Raw genomic sequence first — 21,778 nt, forward strand, 5'->3', positions numbered from 1 at the left:
AGGTGGCCGCCCAGTCACCAAGCCGTAACATGGAAGCAGGAAGATCCGCCGACGTGGCTGTCCAACACGTACGTCAGTCTGGGTGAGAGCTTGGCCTGGTGTGTTTATTAACTCTACTGTCTGAGTGTAATAAGCTGCAGATCTGATCTCTGGCAGTTTATGTAATGCATTTACACTGTCATCTCCAGCATGACAAGAAACGGAGTAAAAGTATGGAACATGGAAAGTGCGATCCTCTCATCTCCTACTCACCGCTAGAACTTATGCTACATGGCGTTCGCTACAGACCACGCGTTTGCTGTTACGATGCCAGCTTTGAAGGCGAAATGGAGACAGTTGTTCACATTAAAGTCCTTCATTCCAAACAACTCAAAAGGAATTGAGTTTGACCTGATTGCCACTTGAAAATGTGCCTCCTAGAGACCTTGGTTTTGTACACCATGTGGGTGAAGGCATGGCATGAAAATTAGGATATTCATGCTCATTTCAGAGGCAAGTTTTCAGTCAACTGATTAATTACTTTGAACCTCTTAAAGGGCACCTGCCCAGGGTCAGGACATTTTTTTTAAAAACAAGCTCACTGCATAGATGAGGCATCGAAGATGACATCTGCAAAATACTAGAGCCATGCGCGTCCCGAAAAGCTGTAAAAAATTCAAATCAAAGCCCGTTCGTTCTTTCCTTCCACAAGCAAACGTCCATGCCCTCTACTCTGGCTCGTTTGACGTCATACGGGACTCTTTTGCTGAAGGCATTTCATTGGTGCGTTGTCCTGACTGACGGGAGAAGGTTGGGTGTAGCTGGGGCGTCGCGTCGTCTGCGCAGCACTTTCCGCAACGCCTTCTGTTTTGGCACATGCCTACAAACCAGCATGAAGGAAGAAAAGAAAACTGAGGAGGGAGCGTCCGGCGACAGCCTTGAACCCTAGTCATAAAAAGTAAAAAAATAGTAAAACTGAGACAGTCGGTCCCCCCCCCCCCCCCCCCACCGTGATCACGTCACGAGATAGCCCTCTGCGTGCGCGCTCCCTTCTCAGTTTTTTTTTCCTCCATGCAAGCCTCCCAAAACAAGATTTTAGTTACTTGTGCGTATGCTGTGTCGTGTGTAGTAGAGCCTTTCGCTCGCACACTCGACCGCTCCGCACACACACGCTTATCCTTCGTGCATCGTGTGTATACGCTTGACTCCTTAACGACATGAGCTTATATATAGGAGCGGAGAAAAGACAAAAACACAGAACACATAAACACACACAGAGAAAAGCAAACGGGCGGTTGCCGGGTCTGCGCTTCGCTGTGTGTTTCGAACGAAACCGACTCCCGGCCCCCCCGGTCGTGAAACGATGGGGAGGCCCAAAAGAAATGAAAAGGTGGCTCGCTAACTGGGGTTGACAAACAGATGTATGAAAGGATGCGCTCGCTAACAAGTTTAGGTGGTCGAGCTAATTGCGCCTCTCGATCGTTCAGTGCGCGGAGAAAATGCGACGACGCTGTTTCGTCGTTGGATGCGCACGCAGCGACTGGAGTCGAACCACGATCCGGCACAGATTGCCAGGAGATTATGAGTTGAGTCGTGTCTGGCTCCAACGCATCGGCCTTCCTGACACAACGCTAAAGAACGTGGTGGTTTGCGGAAGACACTTCGCTCCGGACGACTACGTCCATGACCCAAGCAACTGGGGAGAGGAACGACAAAGAAAAAAAACAACGAAACACCGCGAGGAGACCCAAAGAGCAAAATAGAGAGGGGTAGCAAAAATCAAGAAAAAGATTCTTTTCAAGGCGAGGCAATGACGTAGACATGTGATGCACTCCACCAGACACCACGCCTCCCGCTAGCATCGGAAGAGGAAGGGTGCTTTTCCCTTGCAGAGCCTACTCAACGAGGCGCGAGAGAGAAAAATCTCGACGGAACGGAAGGAGAGGAGCATGGCGAACTAGTTGATTGCGATGGCTATAACTACGCTTTCGGTCAGTTGCCCTTTAATGATTGTTATTCATTGCATCGCTTAATTTGAAGATAATTTTGAAAAGTATATTGTCGAAGCGAGATGTGAGATCGCGCATAGCTACCAGATGTCTTACTACCATCACTGATTATGAAGCGTTACTCAGGCTTAATGACATCCTGCTTCAAGGCTCTTTCGCACTTAAAATGGTCGCTGTGGTGTTTTATGAACAAGTTCGCAGTGTAGAATCAAAGCCAGGCAGGTACTTGCTGCGGTGAGGCATTTGCTCGGGTGGTCAGCATCTGAGGCCGAGGATGAGGTTTCAAATCCCAGATGCGTTTCAGCGATGATGACATGTGCGAAATTCCCGTATGCAGTGCAATGTCGGAGCAGGTAAAAAAACCCAGGCTCGCACGTTCTCAAATTTTTCGCATTTGTTGAGCTCGCGTTTAGTTAATGTTTTTCTGTTAGGTTGGTAAAGTATGTGTGCGATTTCAGTACTCATTAAAGATCCCCAGGTACTCGAAATTATTCCGTAGCCCTCCACTACAGTACCTCTTTGCCTTTCCTCTTTTCTTTCCTACCTACTTCTCTTCCCTCATGGTGCGGGTGAGGTGTCCAGCCAGAAGTGTAGCAGTTATGCGCCATTCTTTTTCTCAAATCAATTTTTAAAAATGCAGGCAAGTTTTTAATGGACGTGTAAGCGGCGCGCAATGGCTGGCAGTGTTCATGACAAAAATTCGTAATAAATGAGAAGTAAATGGCTCATTTGGTGGCGCTTTAACGCGATAGCATAGAAGCTCCATGGGATGGTTCATCTGGCTAGGCTTTAATGCAATAGTATAGAAGCCCCATGGGGCCAAAATATTTTGCCGGTCATAGAATTCGCTCGTCGGCTTAAAAATTTACATCACAAGACAAGAGCATTCCTGCCTACTGGAGGAAAGAGACCTCATCAGACAGATGCATTTCCACTGAATCAGATCAGAGGTGATGTCCCTTTCGGTAAAGTAATGCGAGCCCATTGCCAACACGTAATGGAATTAGGTGTCCTTGGGAATTTTAGCGAAAGTTGCCACTTCCATATTGGCATATTGGTTACGAAACAATGACAAATGCATGCACCAGTTTATGTCCTGCACAAAAATGGGTGCATATAGTAAACTGCCTTTTGTTGCCAGAATGAGCTGATCCGGGCTGCTGCGGTTCCTGTGGTTATAGCACTCAACTGCCGACCTGAAGGGCGCAGGTTCGATCCCAACCGTGGATATTTACTTATTTTATTTATTTGGTCATACTGTTAACCCTCAAATGAGGGTCGTTACAGGGAGGGAACAAAAACAAATACATAAATGAGCAATCATGAGTCAGAGTTCAAAATTTGTGCACCATTTCTCAAAAATATATCAACACCTAGCTCAAATTGTTGCACGTTCATACTCTCCACAACATCACTTGGCAATTTGTTCCACATTTCAATTACATCAGGGAAGAAAGAATACCGGTACACATCCGTACGTGTGTTAATAGGCTGTAGTACCCTGCTGTGGTTTTTCCGGGAACCACGTTTTAGAGGCGCTTTCACATAATGTTCTTTATTTATTTTTAATGTCCCTTGCATTATCTGGAAAAAAAGTTTGAGTCTATGTTTTATTCTTCTAATTTCCAGCGTTTCCAATTCACACTGCTGCATCATCTTTGTAACCGAGTCAGTACGGTGATACTTTGAACATATAAAACGTGCTGAAATCCGCTGTACTCTTTCTACCTTCTTTTTTAAGCATTTTTGGTGAGGGCTCCACACAGCATTCGCATATTCCAGAACTGGTCGTATAAACGTTTTGTAGGCGACTAACTTAATTTCTCTAGTTGCGTTTGGAAGTTTTCTCCTAAGAAAGCAAAGCTTCTGGTACGCTTTTGAATAGATATTCTCAATATGAATACGCCAGTCTAGATTATGCGTCACTGTCAACCCTAAGTACCGGAAACTCTGCACCTCGACCAAGGTATTTTCTCCAATATTATATTCAAATCTGATAACGTTCTGTTTTTTAGTTACGTGAGTGTATGTAGATTTATTGTAGTTAATTACCATGCCCCATCTTTGGCACCACGAGTTTAATGATTGTAGGCATTTATTTAGTTTGATCTGATCTTCCGTGCAGGCTACACGCGTGTAAATTAGACAATCATCGGCGAATAGTTTGATTTTTACAGGTGGGTTAATATTAGACGGAATATCATTAATATACAATAAAAACAAAAGTGGGCCTAAAACATACCCCTGCGGCACTCCAGACACAACTTCACACTTCCCCGACTCACTTTTTCCGATTCTGACCCTTTGATAACGGTTTTTTAAATATGCCTGAATCCACAATACTACATTTTCACTAATTCCTAGGCTCCTCAATTTGGAAAGTAGTTTATGATGTGCAACTTTATCGAATGCCTTCGCAAAGTCTATACATACAACATCTACCTGTTGGCATTCATCTGTAGCTGTACAAAGGTCATGTACAGTTCGATTAGCTGTGTCACCGTCGAAAGGCCAGATCGGAAACCGTGCTGAACTGGGCATAATAAATCGTTTTTTTTTCTAAAAAATACACAATATGTTTTGCTATTGCATGCTCTAGGACTTTACAGCACACAGAAGTGAGCGAGACCGGTCTGTAGTTGTTTACACATAGCCTATTGCCACTTTTAAATATCGGAACAACGGTGGCATCGCGCCAGTCCTGAGGTACTGAATGATCCCGCAAAGATTTTTCGAATAAAAGCTGCAACCGCATTTCAATGGAGGCGAAATGCTTGAGACTCCTGTACTATGCGATGTCAATGCACATTAAATAACTCCAGGGGGTCAGAATTTCCGGAGCCCTGCACTTCTGGGTCCCTAGCTCATAGCAAATAGGTAAATTGGTTTTTGAGGAAAGGAAATGGCGCAGTATCTGTCTCGCATACCTCGTGCTATAAGAAAAGGGAGGAAGGTGGTAGCGAAAGAAGTGAAAAAGAGGTGCCTAACTCATAGCCTGAGGCTCTTTGGGACGTTAAACTGGTAAACTCCATAAACCATGAACATACCAATAAATTCAATTTCTGGAATGTTTCGCTTAACTGCCTGATTAGTATTGGAGCTCAGAAATGTCAATCAACTTTTACCTTTTGTATTCCGGAAAACCAGAAAATGAAGGGCCCTGGTTATATGGTACAAAAGCAACCTCTCTGTTTGCATTACTTTGCTCTCTCCACTTAGCGTCTCCCATTAACACGTTGGTAAGTGCTCGAAGCCACATGGTTGCGTTTTGCAGCCTGCTTTGTCCAGTGGTTCCCAGTGACGCGCTCTTAACGAGTCTGCATTTCTGATAACGCCACTTATGTGGATGCAGCCAACGCACTTCCAATCCCATAGGGCACTCTTACTTTCCGCTGAAGAGGAGGGAAGGAATTGTGAGAACTTTCGCATCGCGCTTCAGGTTCCATTTCTCCACGACCATCCCGCTTAACTTTCTCGATGTTTCCTGGTAGTCGCAGTGATTACCGACCTCCTTTTATGGCACCTCTCGCTGGAAAGCAACACTGCAAACTCGCCCATTTCCTGCAGCGGAGCTCCCGAGGGCAGATGGCTGCTTCACCCATATATGGGGAACAAGGGCGGTGAACCGGGTCCCGAAAGCCAAGCCTACTGACGGCCGCTCCTCCACGCCCATTTCCATCCACTAGTCGGTCCACGAATTGCAGACACTTGTCCAGGTGGGCCTGGTTTCTTCAGATACATTGAAAGCGCCAAAGTCTCGGCCTGTCCAAATGAGTGGCACGTCTCTCCCTCTTCCGCAGCATCTCTGCTTCGATGAATGTTTGCTTATTTTCGCAAGCCCCGCCTTCATGCAGCAAACTAGATGATTCAGCAAGCAGTAGTGTCTTTATCACTGTCTAAAATCTGCCGTTAGATTTCATTTTGTCTCACTTTGTCGATGGCCACCACGCCATGAGGAAAAGTAAAACATGAACACCGACTAGGACCGCGACCGCGCGCGGAAGGGCGATGAAAGGGCCCACCTGTCTCCCAGCGCCGCAGACCACCTAGTGCATTTTTATTGCGAAAGCAATACTACGCTCATGAACGCCTTTCGCGTAGCGGCGGCCGGTAGCCACGTTTGACCTTTAGAATGACCTCTACCGTCATACCAGGGTGAGAGATGGTCTACCAAGTCGAGTCGTCGCGTAGCGGCGGCCGGTAGCCACGTTTGACCTTTAGAATGACCTCTGACGTCATACCAGGGTGAGAGATGGGCTGTCAAGTCGAGTCGTCGCGCAGCGGCGGCCGGTAGCCACGCGCGACATTGAGAATGACCTCTGACGTCATGCCGTGCCTAGTGACGTCATAGTGTGACGTCATACAAGGGTGAGAGTTGGGATACCAAGTCGAGTCGTCGCGCAGCGGCGGCCGGTAGCCACGCGTGACTTGTAGACGCGGTGCACTGCGTTCCTTCTGTTGGAGTTGGAGGAGCTGCGCTTTTGCTTTCGCAACCTACCAGGCTTAACCGAAGCTAAGCCCCCGACACTTACTCTCCCCCCTTCATATTTCATTTTTTCATTTTTTTTCCTTGTAGCGTGGCAGTGGTGCACACCTACAAAGGGAGACACTTAGACGCCTTTCTTTTTCTCATATCCAATAGGGGGTTTAGACTGCGATTAAGGCTACAGTTAGAACTAGACTGTCTAGTTGGCTTCGTGGAAGTGGGCGAGGTTCCTCCTCTTGCAGCACATTCTGTCCCTGTTTGTAGATCGGTGAAAACTTTTTTTTTTCGAAGCATCTAGAGCTGTTGTCAGAAAGCCAGTGATGCCAGCTACATTTGATATTCTAGCTGTACACAATTGTAGGGCCATATTTCGTGTCCAGATTCTCTGTGCTAGACGGCGGCTCAGTCATGGTCTAATATGTGCTGACCGAAGATGCAAGAATATTATTCCGGTGCGCTTTGGACCGCAGGGCCATTTCAGGCTCGGCGCAACCTCTCTCCAGAACGTGCCGCATAAGGTAAAGGGATTGCAGCAGTCGTGCGTCAGCTAGATCATGTGGGGCGGAGAGTTCGGTCACGCTAATCGACGCAGCCTTGTAATCTTCGTCCCGCGGAGTGAATCAAGCAATGTCTGGTTGCTCAACGGAATAGTAACCGTGATTGTATGCATGGGATTACCTACCACACCCGCAATCCCAGATTACTTGCTTCAAAGTGGGAGCGCTTGTAGTTTAGCTTATGAGGAAGGAAATGTGTGAAATATAGTCAACATGTCCAGCCCAAATATGAGCCTGAGCTAGGACTACGGGGACACAGTGATCAAGTTCTCTCCTCACTTGTAACAATTAGCTAAGTTTTTAACCGGGTTTGAACAAAAGCCGGTTCAGCGTTGTGCATCTGTTCAGTGCTCGCTTTTGGTGACGTTAAGCTCTTGCTACAAGTCCAACGGGCGTCCCTAATTGACGATTACCTATTCTCCTTTTTCGTCATTGCCCCCCCCCCCCCCAAGGTCGCGGCGCCTCACTTTAAAGCCGTAGCATGGAAGCAGGTGGCTCAGGCGAGGTCGCAAGCATGCCCGCCCAGTTGAAAGCGTTCCTGCCGTTGCAACTAAGAATGGTAAGCTTGTTTTGGCAACATTTTAGTCACACTCAACAAAAAAAATTGACTTGTACTTTGAAACTTGTTACATAAAAAAAACATCATTCAGATAATGTCTAAAGATTTTGGGGAACATTTGACACCTGTAGCATGCTCTGTTACCGTTACCGGAGTACCGGGAGCCAGCCCACCACCAGGGAACACGCCCCGATTGGTTAAGGCAGACACTCGCACAGCTGCCGGGTACCTGCCGCCATCTGGCCCCTCAAGGCGATCTGCACATGCGCACTGATGGCGCGTGGGCTTCCGGTACTCCGGTAATGGTAAGACGGTACACAGTGGCTAAAGGTGTCTAATCCCCTTGTGGCACCATGCCCCATCTTTGGACGCGACTTTTCGAACTGTTTTGCTGTCTTCACGAAGCCATTGATGCCAGCTACATTTGGTATTCTTTCTGGACAGAATGGCAAGGCCATTTCATGCCCAGAAAAAAAAAGAATTTCTTTTCAAGCACAAGAAATAAAGATGGGCGTTGCAAAGCTGTATATGATGCGCTTAAGAAGTGCTGTCTCATGCTGTAACATCTCTATTACTTGGTGGAATGTTTTACCAAACCGTGGTGTAGCATATTACCAGTACTCACATGTGGGGCAGAAATGCAGAAGCTAAGGAAGAGGGTTCAGCTTAAGTTAAGGACCATGCAGCGAGCTATAGAAAGGGTGTGGGTTAATGACCTCCTAGTCTAAATCATGCGGAAGAATGTGGCTTGGGCAGGGCATGTAATCTGAAGGAAATATAACCACTGGTCCTTAAGGGTAATGGCGTGGATTCCAAGAGAAGGCAAGTGTAGCTGGGGGCAGCAGAAAGTTAGGTGGCCAGTTGAGTGAAGTTTGTGGTGATACGGTGGCTGCAACTAGCAAAGGACAGGGTTAAACATGGAAGAGGCCTTTGCCCTGCAGTGGTAGTGGTCCGGTTGATGATGATGATGAGTGTAGCTGAGTTTTCATTCTGGAAACAGCTTCGGATGATCAGGAAAATAATTGGACATAAATGTGTTGAAGTGGCTGCAACTGTGTGAGCATAGCAGTATGTGTGGTGCGTGAAGTTGCTTGAAGTTTTTGAGCCATATTGACGATATTTTTGTCAAATAGAGAGTTCCATATATATACTCCTAGATTTTCATATTTTTTCGATATTAGACCATAATTAATGCCTGTATAAAAGCGTTCGAACGCATTTTAACTGAGGACAATACCATTGCTTTTTGTTTTGTTTTTTTGTAAAATTTCATTATATGGCTCCCTCTGGCTGAGTTGTTTATCCGGCAGAGAAAGACGCATTTATTGCTGAGTCAACAAGATCTAAAAAAAGGGCATTTTCCGTCGACGAGATGAACTGCGTGATCCCTGATGGAGATGTAGCCTTGCTTCAAAGATCCGCATTCAAAGAACTGGCCCCCGCTAACAGTAGGGGACAGCGGTGCCTGAATTTCTTTTCTTGACCTTAGTCTAGCTTATGAAATGCGGTAATCCATCGATTAAGGCTCACTTCAATTTGTCCCGAGTGTCTCCTTTGCCTCATATGGTGTAGTCCAAACGGGGACAAATTCAACGTTTTTGGAGGAAATCCACTAGTGAAGCTGATTTCAATTACGTAGTAATTACTTATAGCAACTTTCCTTTGCAGCCATATGGCTGGGCTCAGATGGACGCCAGTGAGTGATTACTCTCTATCTGACAAGGAGAAAAGGAGGGACACAGGACAAGTAGTGATACCATAACAGCTGTTTTTGTTCTGGTTTTTGTTTTTTTGTTTGTTCCTGTGGTGATGAGGATAGTTTAATGGCACGAGGGCAGCTCTGCGAACTAGAGCTGTGGTTAATGCTTTTCCGTTCTCAAGGCTGTGTTCGAGGACCTAATCGTCCAAAGCATTTAACCCTCACGAAGCTAGGCAGGATGCCTGGGTTAGTCATGTATGCTATGGTATGCTATGGTATGGTATGGTGCAGTCTTGTATGGTATGGGGTAGTCTTGTATGGTATGGGGTAGTTTTGTATGGTATGGGGTAGTCTTGTATGGTATGGGGTAGTCTTGTATGGTATGGGGTAGTCTTGTGCATGCCTGGTGGTGGGAGTGTGGATGAAAAACACTGGCACCTCCTGCACACGAGGTGGATAATTGAACCACTAGGCCACCGTTATGGTGTCCTGGGCGAAACTGGCTTTGGTCCCGGACGATGTATCCCCCCCCCCCCCCCCCTCAATCGACCGCTAGAATCATTGCCAGGTTCTGTGGCTATTTCTGGTTGTGCGCTCATCTTTGTCTGCCCGCAAGAAATGCATTTCTTCTCGAAAAATGTTTATTTTAAATTTTCCCGCCTTTTGATTTAAGCTTATTACGTCAAGATCAAGGAGGACTCCGTGATCCCAGTTTGGAAGTGAATGGCGGTGTAGCCTGGCCTCGGGGATCTGAGCACAAAAAAAAAGGTTGCAATGCGCTGCATTTGGCTTGCGATAACTGCCAATGATAGCGACACCTGTATTTCGTTTTGCAGCCTCTAAGTGAAAGTAGAGTCTTTGGCTTTTAGACGTAGAAATAAATCTATACAGACCAACTCCAATTTGTCCTCTTTCCTGTTAAGCCAACGTGGAGTGTTCGCTCGGTCGTTAGTTTCACTGACACACGGCGAACGCATGAGACGGCGCAAAGTATAATTACATCTCATAGGTACCAGAGCGCGTTGCAGAGGTTCTCAGCCCATGCATCTCTGTTGATTTGCTTAGTTGACGCCACTATCTAAGCATAGCCGGCATTGCAGCCGGTGCTGCTGCTTGCCTATCTTTGATCCTTGAAAGTACATATTGTGTGCAGGTTAAACAACGATGTATGGAGAGAAACAGCTAGCGGCCGTAGCGCAACAATCCTGTGGTTGTCTGCTTTTGTGAACTCCTTCATTCTATACCAAATAAGCGCTTGAAAAAAAAGTGCAGTGCCAACTAACCTCGCTTCTCACGTTCTTACCTGTCACCGAGGTGCCTCTCTCAAAGAGCCGCTTTTTCATCTTCAGGGGATATTCTTCTACGGCAGGGACACTGCCATTTTTGTGCTGCATTGAAAAAGGCGCATGACCACGCGGGCTGGACACCACTAATTCAAGAGCCAGAGACCTAAGAGCGCCACTAAGGAAAGAGTTAATTAAACGAAATAAAAACTATCGAAACAAATGTGACAGTGTCAGAGATACAAATAAAAACAGCAGGAGAGGGGAGCCGTCTCGAGCTCAGTCTCTTCTCTACTCTGTTGTTGCACTTGAACAGAAATCTAGAACATAGTTTGAGAGGAGTAGTTATAACATCCAGACAATTAGCCGCAAAGGATGGCAGGACTGGCTTGCCTATCGTGACCCTCGAGCTAAGCGAGCTATCTTGAGAGACACGTTTCAACCTGCTATGGTCTTAAAATAGAGCGAATGTTATGCTTCGGGCCCCTCTTTTCTGACCTGCTACATAAGACGTCCTTTTATTCCAGCCAGGCCTCCGTGCTCGAGGAGAACCTTGCGTTTCCCATTCCTATCGCGGGAAAGACTCGCAGTGCATGGAGGACGGAAGCCCACATCCGAACTCCTGAGGCCGAAGCGTGGAAGCAGGTGCTGTTTGCAAGAAGTCTGCAGCATATTTCACTAGGGCACCACGATGAGTCCCGGTATGTGTGGGTTCATCGTTAGGGAGCATGACCTTAGTTTACGTTTCACCGGTAAAGTGCCGCCAATAACAAGTACTACGATGGGATCTTGTTACTGCAAACTTGCTTAAGTGGAACTGCCATTTTAGGAGAACTGGTCCATGGCTGTAGCACCTTGCCAGAAGGGGAAAGTGCAATTGTGGGTATTTCATGGACAGTTATTGAATTCAGTTGAAATAAGACAAGGGATTCATTATCGCGCAGACATAGGTGTATTCACTAATGGTTTATTGGTATATTGGGGTTTAACGTCCCAAAGCGGCTCAGGCTATTTGGGTGCATAGAGCGCACCACACAGGCACTATGAATTGGTTTCCGATTTCTAAGAGCTTGGGTCCTTGTCGGGACTTGTGGCCAGACAAATGAAGTCTGGGATCTCGGGAAGTTGCAGCCAGCCGACTCTCATACTATGGCGGGGACGAACTTCATGAATAAAGTTTCCCATCTGCGTGCAAGTGCTTGGGAGTGTTCCGAAGCACAGGTTGCAGAAACTGTAACACCAGGTCGCTGACGCTTGCATCCCCCTTCCTTCATGGCCAGTAAGGCTTGCCTCACTGTAAAGACCAGAACTCGTGACTGTGCTTTTCGCCTGTTTTTATTAAGATGCGTAGAAAGCAGATCATTTGTTTCATGCAGCCAAGGTCGCCTCCGTGTTGATCACGCACATCATGTACAGCCTAAACCGAAAGGAGCAAGAAAGGAATGAACTTTCATCTAGCTCTCTCCCTTTTATAAAAGGGAGTGTGCTACACAACAGCTTACCCCTATGCTTTATTCCTGCATAGTGGTATTTGTGTTTAAGAGCTTAGGCTAAATGGAAGGCCCAGCATGAATATTGCCAGGACGTAGCGAGAGTGAACCGTGCGTTATTTTCATGCAAAAAATATCAATCACTTAGGATGGACTGTTCCTCTCTATTTTATGATTAAATGGTTCATTTATTTAATCATTTAAGTTTTATTCTGGAAGGCACACTTATACATAAGGCACACTTGTAACGCTTTTAAAGGGACACTGACAACATACAACACACTGAAGTTGGCCTGTACCGACAGATTACACGGCATTCGAATGACAGAGACCACTCTCATTGAAAACAAATCTTTTTATACAAGAAAAGGCACAAAAAAAACGGAATGTGTCGCTGTCACCAGCTGATTTCACAAGCAACATGCGTTAATCGAAACCAAAACTGGCACTGATCGCGGAGTTTATGCTACAAGAACATTGACTTGAAAACCTCGGAAAGCAGTCCTTCTAGGTGTAGCCACGAGTTTGAAAATAATAGCGGGGAAAATTTTGATTTCGCATTCTGAGCCATAAAACCGTCATTTGCTGCCTGGCAAACCTTGACTTACCCAGAGAGATCCAGACAATCTGTTTTTACTGAAAACAATAATTCGTGGTAGAGTTGGCCTCAGTGTCCCTTTCAGCACAGCAAACATTTTTAGTCTTACATTTCTGAGACTCTAAATAACGACACATTAAAGGTGGCCTGTATCGACAGATTACGGCATTTTAACGACAAAGAGGCGCCACTGTATCTCGCACATGAAACACAATTCAGGCAAATGTCGGTGCAGTTAAAGGTTCGTTTCTTCACTTGTCTAGCCGAGTTTATGTACTGTCAAGTTTCTCTAATCCTGAACCAGCTAGCTGAAATGAAATTCATTCTAGAGGAAGCTTCATGTTGACCTGATCGAGCACTTTTGTTAATTCGACGGCGTTGGTTAGCAGGGAGGGACACTTTCAGTGGTGCACGTTGTCTGTTGAATACGATGTGGAGTTATTGAATCGGACATGGTTCAGGCATGAATGAGTGTTTGTATTACCTTAGTCCTTAACTCTGCAAGTCTCACTTGTTTGCCTATCTCAAGGCACCGAGTGAAGCGACTCCTGCCGAGCGCAGTCTTGGCGAACATTATTTATGAACTTGCCCATACTACAACAAAAGGAAGTTCCGACAGGCTGCTTGTATTTTGAAAACACATTCTACGTCTAAGAAGAAGTGATCTGCCAACCCAACCACTCCTCTTAAGATAGGATTTATTACCAGCCAACAAGTTATATTGCTCAAAATAATGCATTTAATCCACGAAAATAGTCTTTACACTAGACATATCAATATATCTTCTTAATATAGCTTTTGAGCCCATGCATATAAAACAAAAGTAAGAACTAATTGAAAACAGGATATTTATTATCAAGCTGTAAAGTTGCTTAACCATCATATATTCTATTCCAATCTTACTCTGCCATTTAAGCCCTTCAAATTACACGTGTTCTTAATGACCACTGAACATGTTTTTCTTTGCTATAGGCACACTCGTACATTCTATCAGTCTTCATATTTTTCTTTTTCAGGTTTCTGTCATTGTGCTCTGTTTCAAATTCTTTCCATGTTCACATAAATGCCAATGTGTTCTTCCGAGCATGTTTGTTTGACTGCGCAAGTTAACCTACAGCCTGAATAGAGTGCTCATAAGTGCTTTATGTTTTGTGTCTTATGTTTGTATTAACAGAAGGATTCCTTGTGAATGTACCTCAAAATTTTTACCTCTTGCTATTTTCATACGGGAGATAAGGCCTCGTCAGGCTTCATGCCTTGTACCTCGTATTCCACTTGCGCCGCCGCGGTGGCTCAGTGGTTATGGTGCTCGGCTGCTGACCCAAAAGACGCGGGTTCGATCCCGGCCGCGGCGGCTAGAATTTCTTTGGAGGAGAAATTCTGGAGGCCCGTGTACTGTGCGATGTCAGTGCACGTTAAAGAACCCCAGGTGGTCGAAATTTCCGGAGCTCTCCACTACGGTGTCTCTCATAGCCTTAGTCGCTTTGGGACGTTAAACCCCATAAACCAAACCAAGCCTATTCCACTTGCTTTTGAAAGAAAATAAAGTGAATTTAACTGAACTGAACTACCAGAAAATCCCATTCTTTTTCGACGCTCTCTCATTGCAGCCGGCTTGGAGGAGAGACTGGCGTTTCCACTTACTCCAGCGGAGAAGGCACCCACAGCCCAGTTCCACCACCCCCGAAGGCTGCAGCTTGGAAGCAGGTGGCACCATTGGCGGTGTCCCGGTTGGCTGAGTACTAACGTTAGTCCCAAGATTCCTCTCTTCAATATTTGTTGCATGTCATCAATCGTTGTTGCGTCATTAAACCACCATCTCGTAAATTCGAATGCCAACGCCAAGTGTGTTCACAACGCTCCCTTTAATGCGAACTTCGATCAGATCGAATTTCCAGTCCCATCGTTATCATCGAGATTCGACTATATATAGTGGAGTCTTTCTGCTGAACTCGGTTTGTTTGCGTTATCTGCTTTTGGTTATCTGGCTGCGTTAATTTTTCAGTGAAATGACCACTTTGATCAATGTCTATAATGTCGTAATGTGTCGACGTAGTCAACTGAAATTTGTACTCAGTGTCCCCTTTTAAACTAAGTAGTGCCTTTACGGTGAATACATTTGATCGAGCGTGGTTTAAGCATGCGTCGCTGTGGTTACAAACTTCTTTACGAGCCTTTTCATTGCAGGTAGAAATATTTCAGCTTGCATCGGGGAAGAGCCACTCCACCGGACCGGAAGCTACGCTGAAAGAATATAGAGTTTGATTACAAAAAACCACCTCTCGTGTTCCATTGATAAATGAAAATGTATGGGCAGAAAAAAAAACTAAAGATGCCCCACTCATGTAGATAAAGTAGTGTGATAAAACAGTGATGGAGTTTCACCACTGGTGTACTGTCTGCCAAAAGAAACTGGGCATTGGTGCTTTGTTTCTTAGCTGTGTAGCAAAACAGATGAACCCTTGTCCCCACGTTTTGACACCTCTCGGTCCTGAGCCCTGCAGTAAAGGCTCCGTTATATGGTTTAGGAGAAAAAAAAAACCTTTTGCTGGGTTATTTTTGGCAAAGGGGGTGGGTATGTTAGAATGCACAAGAAAAATAATGTACAGTGGGAGTGACGACGCCATTTCTTGCGAATCACGTGTTATCTGTACATATAAAGGGCTTGACTGAAGTTACCAGAACAGCGAAGCTTACAGGCCAAAATAACAAAAGTCACAACACCATGACGGTCGGTCGACGTCACTCCCACTGTACATTATTTTTCTTGCCCACTCTAACATACCCACCCCCTTTGCCAAAAATAACCGAGCAAAATAATTTTTTCTTGTCTCGCCAGGGTTTTGCCGGACAACTGTACATCCCACCGCTCAAATGACATACTGGGCGTCTTTAATAGTTAAGCTTTGCACCCACACCCCCTCGAGATGTGGACACTTATGTACTGTGCAGAAGGCGTTCATTGTAGGTGTGGCTTCCGTCGAATGTTGTTCTACGGTCCAGTTTGGTTTAATGCGATAGCATTGAAAGCCTCATAAAAAAGACATCGTCTGCCATACATTTTGCCCATTGGCTGGAGGGAAGTGACGTCACCAGACTGGATTACTCCCATTGGCTGGAAGGAAGTGATTTCACCAGACCGGAGTGACGTCACTACCTCATCGTGGTTTCCAGCTTTTACAGCCTGTGATTACGCAGAAGTATAGTCACATTTACCTGGAAACAAGACGGGCGTGAGCACTTCGCCCAGAGGCTAATTTCAATTTTTATTCCGCGATGCATACTGCTCGACTGCTCTACTCGTAGGTCACGCATACTGTGCAACCTTTTCCCTTTTGTTTCAGTCGGCTATTTTTACTTGGGTCTGCACTAAATTTCGTTTATGTGCATGTTGTGGCGTGGAGCCTGTATTGTGGCGATTATCAATTATACATATTGATGAAGGCATGCACACCCCTATATATAATGTATGTGTTATCCATTATGCAGGTACCATCATCTGCGCTCATTATACCGTCTTGTACGTCTTTTCGTTGCAGGTTGACCGCTGCCTCCGAGAAGAAATTTTCATCTCCACAAAGTTTCATCAAAGAGACGCTGCGCCACCGAACCGCAACAATGACAGCATGGCATATCTCGCCAATGATGCACCTGAAACCCTCGTGAACCTGAAGAGTCAACGCTGGTCCCGTCAACTGCACGACCAGTTGCGGTTGCCTGTCCTTTTCGGACACGCTTAGAGTGCTGGCTTTCGGTGCTGCTTGGGGCTGACATTCACGATTTCGCGTCTGACCACTGCTGGCTTTCCGTGAGGCAAAATAAACATGCCCTTTGTTGTGATGCTGTGCACCAATCACTCTGCTTGTTGTTTGGTGTGTACTAGCAATGATGATATGCAAGCAAATTTATGATCAAGCAGTGTCTCTGGCGTTAGCCCTACTACATGGAATCTGTTCGGAACCTTTGCCCTTGAACACAGTAGACATGTTGACCCATTTGATGCATGTTAGCTGTAGCGGCCTATGCACTTTGAAACCCAAAACGACGTGTATTTCGTATTCTGATTTAGGCTAGCGAAATGCAATTTAAAGCCGATGTCAGCAATAGAGCTAAAAAGGGTCGAAATGAGTCCACGAGTTCTCTGATATAACTTATAGCTCATGCATCTTCGAGACGACAAAGTTGACCAAGGCGGCGGTCACACCTGTGACATAGCGGAGGGTGCTAAGAATCTCTGGTTACGGACAGGCCGCCACTGCAAAGTTAACCTTATCCAGTGAGGCTAGTAACAGTGCAAGAACGTAGCGGTATTAAGTGGGATGCCATAGGGATTAATGAGGTTAGGAGGACAGGAGAACCTAGCGGGATCAAATGGGATGCCATAGGGCTTGGGTTAGGAGGACAGGTTAGGTGTATACAGTGCTGAACAGCGGCCATACCAAGAGAAGGCAAGCGCAGCAGGGGGCAGCAGAAAGTTAGGTCGATGTCACCTTCGCGCACTTATACGTGCACTCCCAGACACCCTTAGAGCGTGTGGGAGTAGCAGTCTCGGTCCCAAAGGAGATGTCCCCGACTCACCATGGCGAGCTCAGCCAGAAACCGGAGTGCAGAAACCAGGGTGCAGACACCAGCAGAGACCAGGGTGGTCGATCGATGCCCAGTTTTTGCCGGTCGCAAGCCAGAAAATGGGTCGAAGACAAAGGTTCACAAACAAAGTTTATGCAGCAACGAAACAATTAATACTGATGGATTTCCAATCACTTGTAATAACACAGTGATTCTACAATACAATGCAACACATACAAAGTTTGCAAAAAATATGACGCATAGCATCGGTTCGTCGGGTGGGAACAGACTGCAATAAAAAGCCTTGCACCTGAAGTACACTAAATATAATATAGAGGCAAGGAAGAACACAATTTGTTCTCCGGCCACAGCGACAGTCAGCAGAGGATCACAACAGAGCGGTCCCGCAGGCTGGCGCACGCTGCCTCGTTGTTCGTGCTGGGCGATTGGTGTTAACCGGGCGCGCTCCTCCAAACCTTTAACAGCGGCACGGACTGACAGACAGCTGTCAACATCATTTAAATTTATGGGCGCGCGTATCGCCAGTTCAGGGCCTCACCTTCCGTGCCCCCAACATTACATTCGCGGAGGAAGTTGCTATCGCACTTGCAGCTGCGGATCCAGCGTCCCGAGTCATTATCACCGACTCAAGAGAAGCTTGCCGCAATTTTGAACAGGGCCAAATTCCAGATCGTGCTTTCCAAATTTTACACAGTTGTGAGTACCGGGATTTCCCAACCCGGCGCACCATCATATGGGCCCCAGCACATGCGGGGATAGAGGGAAATAAGGTAGCGGACAATACCGCCCGCGCGCTTAACCACCGGGCATCGCCTCTCTCGCCGCCTGATCCGGCTACTGATTTTAATCCGGCTATTACTTTTCGGGAGATCTCTCTCCTGTATCAAAACGCTCACGGCCGATACCCACCCCACTGTAAAGGCCTCAATAAGGCAGAGGAGCGTTGACTACTTCGCCTCTACACCAACACGGTAATGTGCCCGGCAGTGCTCAAACATTTCAATTCGGCCTTTTCGGGCGAGTGTCCACACTGTGGGGAAGTGTTTTCGGACACGTATCACATGGTGTGGGCATGCCCTGCCAATCCTGCTTTCCCACCCCACCCGAGAGGACTGCGAGGCTGCCCTGCTCGGCTGCTCAACTCTCCAGGACCAACGAGCCCTGGTGACAAGAGCCCGGGCCGCCGCGGAGGCCACAGGGGTCCCGGACTAGGGATCCCTCCTAGTGATTGTGAGGGCCGGGCCCTTCAGGCACGGTCTAAGCAATACCTCTCTTGTATATAGTATAAATAAATGTTTTACACCACCACCACCTCGTCTGTTCGTTTCTTCACAGGCGCGCACATACACACAGTATATTAACTCTACATATGAACTCGCATTCTCTAGCCGGGCGCGCGTCCCCATAGGTCAGCCGTGGAGACCTGCCAGACCGTGCCAATACCATAGAGAAAGATATTGGTAAAGAGCGGACACTCCCATAGGGCCCAGCGGCCCATTTGACTGCAGCGCACCAAGCGGGTGGAGTCTCATAACATCCGGTTTCGGTTTCAACGCGCGCAGTTTGAATGGCTGCATGCGCTGCGCCTCACTGCCAGGGACGACTTCCGGTTCCGGTTTCAGGGGCGCGCGGTTTGAATGTTAGCATACGCCGCGCCCCGCTGCGCCGTTGGCAGCGTATAATTAAATAGATTTCGAGTGCTTTTGACCAGCCATGAACGCAGCTGCATCACAGCCTTTGCCAAATATTAGCACTCCACAAAAGACACCAGGTTTTGAGTGAAATGAGAACATTTATTTTGTGCAACATAAACAAAGCCATGGGATGCGGAAGATGGTTCCTGGCCTCCTGCTCAAGGTGATCCTGTTGCGGCACCACGGCACACAGCAGGTGTTGCCGACGGGTGGCATCGCCTGAAAAATTCGCAAGTACGGTCATTCTCAGTCACCTTATATTGTAACTCTGTAAACAGTGAAAAGGTGCGAAAGCGGCGAGGGAACGAAATTACGAGCGGAGTAAACATGTTTTTGCGAAACTCGCGTGCTGAACGTCGTTGCGCAAAGTACAATACACATACCGTACTACACGGCAGATACCAATCAGCTTTTTGCAAGCATTTCTACATTCCCCGACGTTATTGTCTACCTTCTAAAACCTAGGTGGACAGCAGAGTACGCGGTTTGTTCGAGAATATTTCGTACAAAGACGGCCACAACACGGACTACGAACCAGAAGTACACAATGTGTTAGGAGCACTGAGAAATACACGGGTGCAACGTATGTTTTAAGAAGCATAGAAAATTAAACTATCGGCGCAACAGTTCTTGGTTTTCAAGCTCTTTAGAGTTTAGAAAGCCCGACGCGTTGCCTTTTTTTGCCGGTTTTCAAAAGCGCATCCCTGTGTTGTCAATTCACGGGCGAAATGTGCGTTTCCACGAGCGCAGATAACGGACTCTTTCACACGTACTACATACATACATACGTACTACAAGAGTAAGGTTTGAGCTTTTCGTGCGTCATCTTTTTTTTCCACCAGTCTTGAAAACTACGGTCCCGTACTTGCTGCGCGGGAACGGTCGTCTTCGCCGTTCGCCCACTTTCAAAAAAGTACATTTTAACCTTACACTGACAAATGTCACCCATAAGAAGTTACATATTGTCGGGGGCCATACAATAATGTGACGTCCCGAGAAAGCGCGAAACCAAGCAAAACTAACCGCTAGGCACAGCGCGTCGGGCCACGGGCCGTGGGCAGGTTTTTTTTTTGTTGTTTCTACGCACCGACCGGCGAGGCTGCATCATGCAGCATCATTCCTCCCGCCGCTCCCGCCACGGCGTAGCATGACACAGCGTGCGCGCGCCCTTCACAACTGCGCCGGCGTACCAAGCTTGAGTGCTCGAAATGCAGCGTAATTTTGCATAAAGTGCTTGAAATGTAGCGTACTTTTGCAAAAACAAAACATTCCTTCCTTGACGTTGTCACAAACTGCAAGAATGCCGTGAACAACAGCCGGCTGGCCACAGAGCGAGCGCGCCGCTTCACGAACTGCAGACAGGCAACGGCGGCCGGCGCGGCCGCCTAAATTGCATGCAATACAGCGTACTTCCACAAATAAACATTTCTCACCTTGCCGCCGTCATAAACAGGAGGAGTTCTGCGTCGAAGGGCAAGAGAGACGAAAAAAATTGCGGTCTGCCCGCACGAACAAATACGCCGCACGCTTTCACGCGCACAAAACAGCCCCCACGACGCTCCGTTGTCTGCCACTCGGATGGGTCTGAGCCGCCGCGCCGGCTACCCGCCCGCGCGCGCGCGCGCGTTTAGAGACTGGTGGCGCCATCCTGGAGTTGGAAGATTATCTAGTGGAGGAGGAGGATTGCGCGTCATTTCCTGGGGCCAGATTTCGCCGAGTGTCCGCTCTTTACCAATATCTTTCTCTATGCCAATACTGCGAAGAGCGCTTATTCAGAGCCGTCAACCTCACGTAAAAAGAAACGTGGCTCTATTTGGGAGCAATGGACATAACTCCCTGAGCAAGTTTTTGACGGTGGAAGATTCAGGTAGTAGGTAGATATAGAAAGAGTCGAAGATTCAGATTCAGGCAGGAAGATTCAGGCACAGGCCGACGGCCGGTACCAGGAGGCCCAGCGCACCCAGAAAAAAAAACATTCAGGGGGACGCTTTGTTGACCTAAAGTGCGGTGAGTCGGAAGCCTTAAGCGCGGTGGTGCTGCTTGTGTCACTGATGTGTGGTTAAGACGTTAAGCTTCGCCTCTAAGAGTGGAACGCGACAGCGTCTTGCAACGCTGCCAGGGAGTCCACAGAACGCCATCACCCGTTCGGCTCTACGCATTGCTCGTCGGTAAATTGATTTTTGATGAAAGGAAATGTACCTAGCTGTCTCAATATCTCGGTGGACACTTGAACGTCGCCGTAACGGGAAGGGAGGGAGATGGGAGTGAACGAAGACACCGTATTTACTAGACGCGCCTTTGTTCATTCCTAACCATTGAGCTGGCATGGCGGAGTGGTATAGCGCACTCGTCTCGCACTCTGGAGTCCTGCATGGTTCGATTCCCCAACTCGACCAATTTTCTACTCGGTTGTGTTTATTTATCTGGTCTGACTAGAAAGGTTAATTAGGCTACTTGGTCAATTAAGCAATTAACTAACCTCAGTCACACTTGGAGCATCACTATACCATCCCTTTAATTGGTTGCATGGTTACTAGGAGGAGGAGGTAAACTTTATTAAAGAAGAGGTCTTAGGCGCGGATTGGGGTGATGTTTCCCTCCCCGCGGTGGGCTCCTCTTCTAGGCCGGACGCCAGGTGGCCGACCGACGATGTCGTTCGGCGACCTCTTCGGCTCGCTCTGTGACTCCAAGTTGAACCTCCGGGTCCGTACAATTGGCCTCGTTTGAAATTCGTGCACTGTGACGTCACGACCATTTCGACCAATTGAAAAGCGTGACATTTCTGTCGACAACTCCTGCTTACAACGATGAGACAATAAAGGCTTCCGCCTTTAAAA

The 21,778-nt window shown here is 47.1% G+C and overlaps 1 protein-coding gene across 2 annotated transcripts; it reads left to right on the plus strand.

The window, feature by feature from the left end:
* The first annotated feature begins 5,530 nt into the window (after window positions 1-5,530).
* LOC149365551 (uncharacterized) lies at window positions 5,531-16,521 on the plus strand. Of its 2 annotated transcripts, XR_016282979.1 has the most exons (4): window positions 5,531-5,704; window positions 7,484-7,590; window positions 14,271-14,407; window positions 16,200-16,521. XR_016282979.1 is itself a non-coding variant. In XM_089544106.1 (3 exons), exons 1-3 carry the CDS (start codon window positions 11,264-11,266, stop codon window positions 16,398-16,400), a joined length of 348 nt encoding a protein of 115 aa, XP_089400232.1. In that variant the 5' UTR covers window positions 10,639-11,263; the 3' UTR covers window positions 16,401-16,521. The 2 variants fall into 2 exon arrangements, 1 of the variants encoding a protein (XP_089400232.1); XM_089544106.1 differs by lacking the exons at window positions 5,531-5,704; window positions 7,484-7,590 and adding an exon at window positions 10,639-11,273.
* Window positions 16,522-21,778: the final 5,257 nt, after the last annotated feature.

This window comes from Amblyomma mixtum, chromosome 1 (assembly GCF_055824585.1).
Source record: "Amblyomma mixtum isolate Tamu chromosome 1, ASM5582458v1, whole genome shotgun sequence".
NCBI classification, from domain to species: Eukaryota; Metazoa; Arthropoda; class Arachnida; order Ixodida; family Ixodidae; genus Amblyomma; species Amblyomma mixtum.

Excerpts from the sequence above, each read along its gene's own strand:
- LOC149365551 (XM_089544106.1), top strand. Across the intron at positions 14,408-16,199 it reads CCGGTTGGCTGAGTACTAAC|GTTGACCGCTGCCTCCGAGA; the intron begins GTTAGTCCCAAG and ends TTTTCGTTGCAG.